Source organism: Pygoscelis adeliae, unplaced genomic scaffold, assembly GCF_000699105.1.
Source record: "Pygoscelis adeliae isolate BGI_AS28 unplaced genomic scaffold, ASM69910v1 Scaffold63, whole genome shotgun sequence".
Classification (NCBI taxonomy): Eukaryota; Metazoa; Chordata; class Aves; order Sphenisciformes; family Spheniscidae; genus Pygoscelis; species Pygoscelis adeliae.
The window spans coordinates 890,421-895,612 of NW_008824414.1; the positions used below are offsets into that span (position 1 = coordinate 890,421).

Genomic DNA, 5,192 nt, shown 5'->3' on the forward strand with positions numbered 1-5,192 from the left:
CATGATGCTCTTGTGACCTGTACAACCAGCCTAAGCTCTTGAGATGCTGTCAGAAGGAAAGGATTCCCGCTGCAGTCCCCAGCCCTCTGCCATCTCACGTACAGTGATGTGTAATGAACTGTACAGAGCAGTGACTTTGTGCGGCAGCACTGTGGTTCCCCAAGCCCTGCTCTGGGAACCACGGGTACAGAAAGGTCAGTCAGGCTAACCTGCATGTCCAAGTTGCCTAGGCGGAGGCTACTCCCAGCAGCATTAAGGGTCTGTGCAGAAGAGTTGCAGCCTGAAAGGTCTCTGAAATGGGTTCAGAGGCAGCATGTGAAGGCTGTTGCTTAGGTCCCAGGGTACTGGTGAAATTTGGGTATAGGGTTCGAGAAACTTCAGTTTTTCCAGCAAGTAGTGGTTTTTGGCTTTGCTTATGAAGACAGGCAGATACTGCTTTTGCTTTAATAAAGTTAAGTGCAGCTCCTGAAGGCTAAATATGCAATTTCATTTGAATGGTTTAATTTAATGTAGTAATTAACTCAGTATTTCATGCATGAAATACTTCATGTGTTTAATAATGTGTGCCTATTTTGGCATGAGATTCTACTGACTGATTCAATTCTACTACATGCTATGATTAGAGGGGTCATCTCTTACTAAAACTGGGCACGTGGGTGTGTAGGGGAGAACTGGATGAACCCAGGTGGAATATGCTGTTGTGCTGTTGACATATTGGCCTAGTTTTTATGTATATTATGGCATAGTGGTTTTTGTGGCCCCCCCCCCTCCAGCTGCACAGCTCAAATTTTTCAGAGGGACTGATTTTTCTACCAGTGTTAATCATTGTTATAAAAAAAGATATTTCACGTTGCACTTCTGCAGATACCACGAGGCACTTCGTAAACAATCTAAAAATTTCCATAAAGAGTGAAAAGAGAAATGTTTCTGACTGAACTTTCTGCTTTCTCTAGCTTCCTGGTCGCAATTTTAGGCAAGGCTACAATGCTGATGTTGGTGACAAGTGGATCTGGCTGAAATGAGATCTGCCTCCCCTTGGAGACCTACGCGATGGACCACAGAACTTGAGTGAAGAAGCCGTTGAGTTCAGTTGTGCCTGCTCTGCATCAGTTGTGTAGCGTGAAGAAAATGCTGGTTAAATCATCTTCCAGCTACAGCGTAAGAGAATAGACTCCTAGAAGGGAAATCACTTTATTCTGGTTTGTTCTTCCCTGATGAATTCAGGGTGATTTGTCTTTGGATGTTTGATAGTCAACATGTGATAACAAAGTGATCTGGTATTACAAGGGCAGACTTAAGATGAATGCTGAACTTTCTCTTTGTCAAGACTGTGGCATATTATTACACAGGATTATTGTTGTTTTGCTGAATCAAGAGAAATTAAACCTGTATCCTCCTGGGTCTCACAAAGTTAATTTCTTGCTCTGTCATGCATGGTGTTTTATTAGTTTCATTAGAAGAGTGCACATGCTAAAAAAAGCGCTTGCATCATGTTCTGAAAGCCTCTTGCTGGACATCAGCATCAAAGCAGGTAAGCATAAAAAAAGCTCACTGAGAGAAGGAAATAAGTGTTGATCTCAATTTAAAAAGCAAAATACTTAATACAAAAAAGCTTAGAAGTTAAAAAAAAATTCAAAATAATTGCCAGCATTTGTACTCAAAGCTTCTTCCTTTGAATGGGCGCTATGGATCAAAATGTTTGTTGGGTATAAGACAAATGTAATTATTATTTTTGCAAGTCCCTGAAAGTCCAAGTTGGAGTTCTTTTTAAAGAAATGATTCATTTGGTATTAGTCAGTCACACAAATGAGGCACCTTGGCATTGGTTCAAGCAATGCTGTCCAGATTTAGTCTGCAGTAATTCTGCATTTCCAGCAAGGGGCTAACTACTTCAACCACTGAGTACAAGTGCTGCCAGGCATTCCAGTGTTCAGGACAATGCCTTTGAATTAAGCAGCCAGGTCTTGTCCATGCCCCTTCCCATATCAAAACTAGTATGAAAAGACTCCTTTAACAAGAGCCTTGGGGGCCTGGTTAGATACTGAAATAAATGAGCAGTGGGATAGAAATGTGGCTCTTCTCACTGATCTCTTAGTTCTTTGTTTCCATGTTTTATGGCTTTATAGACGTTCACCTCTGGTCGCAAAAGGACTGACTCCACTTTAGTGCCACTGTGCCACCCTGTGCTAATGCAGCTCGTGGCTTCACAGTGATGAGCAAGTGCTGGGGTGCAAGGCCAGCACTGTGCCTTGGACTTGTGTGAAGATGCAGCAGAACTAGTGTAGTCAGTCCTGCAAGGCTGTGCATATTTTTTTTTTTGAAATGTTGCAAGATCTTTGTGCATTTTCGGTAACCAGCCTCTGGAAGGTGGGGCACTGGACCTATGCATGTTGCAGCTCAGCAGTGTGCTTCCTTATCCCGTGTCTCCCCCAGGAAGGTGTATCTTAGTGCTCTCATGCCTGAGGACCTGCCAGCCTGAGCCACTGTTGTCTTCTCCTATGCAATGAGATCCTGAGCAATTAGTGTTAGCTTTTCTGTATCTATCCAGAGTGACATCTTGCAGCAGTCAGTGGTGTGTGTGGAGATGAAAAGAACATCTGCTGTGGCTTTAGGTTCCCTTTGGAGTGGTCCAGATCTGTTTTTACAGGTGTCCTCCACTCAGTATTGCTGTGTTCTCCAGGTGTTGTAATTCACTTGGCAATGTGCATGCAACTTGATGTTGGATCTCCTAGATAGGCATTTGGTGCTGTGTGTAAGTGCTGGTGAAGCTGTTGTGTTCAGCTCTGCCATAGTGGGGCACAGTGAGGTGCAAAGCATTTCTAAGAGCCTTCCCTGCCTGCTCCAGCAGCACACTGAGAGCTGAGCTGAGCTTTGGATGTAAAGGAGTTTAATTCGAATCAGGAAAAGCAGTGTTGGCTTGTATGGCAAGCAGTGTGGTATGACAAAATGCATGTTGAGCATACTTTTTTTACCCTGGCTTTAACTCTGCTTTAAAAGTAAACCTGTTTAAAAGTAAATCTGTGAAGGAAATAACTTTCCCCTTGCTGTAGGAAGGAGCGTTAGCTGTGTTTTTTCTCTTCCCTCCTTCCCACTCTGACACTTCAACCATCTCTTAGCAAACCAGCTGTAAAGTTTTTGGCTTTTGAAGACTATGCTGTGCCAGTTGGATGAATTTATCTCCAGTTCTTTATTAGATTGGAAAAGACAAAATGGCTCAAGTCCTCTCTACGCTTCTGTGTAGGTGCACGTGTGATATCATCTGCAGTCTGTCCTCTTAGCCTGAGTTCCCGTTGCCTGTGTTAACGCATGGGGAAGTTTGCCTCTTGTCTGTCATGTCCCATGCTTGATTCTGCCTGCTTTATAAAGGCAGATTCCCTGGGAATGGTGGTGTTTCACTTACAGCCATCAGCCACATTTTATGGGCAGAACCACTGGCTTTCCCGATGGCTGCAGTTGGTCATTCCAGTAGTCCAGTGACTAACTACCCCTGGGGTTCACTTTTCGGTTGCACAGGAGGGGTGAAAGGAAAGAGGAGGTGGGTGGGAATGGGTCCTGCTACCAAAACGAAGGCTTGACATGCTGCAGCCTTTGAGTTTGTGAAAACTGCCTCTCAGCCTCAGGAACCTGTGATTTCATGCCAACACCTGTCCCACTTTAAAAACTTGGCTTTCCGCATTTCAGATTTGGTCTCTTAACCATCCCCCTCTGGCCTTTGCTGTGGTTGACTGGTGAGTGTTTGTGCTTTTCTGATGTGTCCATTAATAGCTTCCTCATCAGCTGGGGGACAGCTGAAACAGTCTGGGGTGTGACAAGGTCAGCCTCTCTGCTGAAGATACCTGCATGTGTCTGAGCCTCCTTGTGCTTTGCACTTCAGCTTGAGGTATTGACTCCTCACCTGCCCCTACCTGCCTTGCGCTCTTCAAGAGCGACATTTGGCCCAGGGCTGGCTACAATTAAGAGATCCAGTGAGTTTCTTCCGCTTCCTCCTTCAAGGTGTAACTTTCATGTTTGAATAGCGGTGAGGTTTGGATGTTAACCATGCTGCTTCAGTTCTGTGAAAGGAAAGAGCTGCTGCAGTGAAAGAGAAGGATGTGCATTGCTGTGCCCCCATCACAGGCAAAGATTGAAATGAGTCCCTTCTGTTGAAGAGCTTGCTGAGCAAGTGTAATTTAGGTGCACAACAAATTCCAGCTGGCTTCAAATGCTGTTTACAAAAGACTGGGCAAAATGAATCATTTGTGCAAAAGTTAATGGAAGCAACTAGAGCAGAGGGGAGATGGGATGGCACACCGTAACCTGACAGGCTGCTCTCCAGAAATGTTCCTGCTCAGGTTTAGTGCAAGCTGAGCATTTATGAAGAACCTCAAAAGCCATCTGCATTAAAGGAGGTCTTGGAGGAAAATGTGGTCTAAAGGTCAATGAAAAGGATTGACTTTTCAGTATGTTCCTGTCCTGTTGACTTGCATGTGATCTTGGGCAAGCTTCTCAGAGGTGCATGGTCCTGAGAGCTCCCATTCATGTTGGTCAAAACTGAGCCCATCTGACAGTGTTGCTTCCCATGACCCTGCTTAGCTCGTATGCGAAATGAGTGTTTTATAAAACACTGGTTGAATGATGGGATAGGCATTCAAAATTGTTGTCTTTGATGCTTTCCTCAGGGCTGAAGGGAGGTAGGGTCTCGGTTTCCCTGGCAGAAAGGCGCAGCTCTGTGGTCCTAGCTTGTCTTTCTGCTGCACTGGTGAGAAGGTGCCATGTCTCAGTCTCGCTGCAGTGATGAGCAAATCCTTGGCCACCCAGGAGGCTGCTTTGCTCCAGTTTTGATGTCATGGGTTGGAGATATGAAAGGAGCTCATGCTAGAGAGCTTTCCTGAGAAAGGGAAACTATTTCCCCTTGTAGTCACTCAATGAGAAGCACTTAATTTGCTCTGACCCTTTTAACCCTGATAAGAGGGCAGCATTCTTTACATAGCTGCTGCTCAGACAGTGTCATCACATGAGCATCGCAGGTGGCAGGATGGCATGAAACTTGCAGGTTCTGCTCCGGTTCCCAGCTTTAAGACTGTATTTACCAAATACATATTCACAGTGAGATCGAAACAAGTGTGTTGCCTGCTGGTGCCGTGTAATTCCTCTGCAGGTGCTGGAGCCCAGCCTAGCTGCTTCTATCTGATGGGACCACTCATGACTATTTG

General features: G+C 45.0%; 1 protein-coding gene across 1 annotated transcript in view; it reads left to right on the top strand.

Moving 5' to 3' along the window:
- The window catches only part of NDUFA10 (NADH dehydrogenase (ubiquinone) 1 alpha subcomplex, 10, 42kDa), a 41,959-nt gene extending 40,547 nt beyond the window's left edge, over positions 1–1,412 (top strand). The window contains exon 9 of the mRNA XM_009320768.1: positions 954–1,412. Within this exon, the coding sequence (XP_009319043.1) occupies positions 954–1,022 (69 nt within the window). The 3' untranslated portion in view covers positions 1,023–1,412. The remainder of the gene's footprint in view (positions 1–953) is intronic.
- The last annotated feature ends 3,780 nt before the right edge of the window (positions 1,413–5,192 follow it).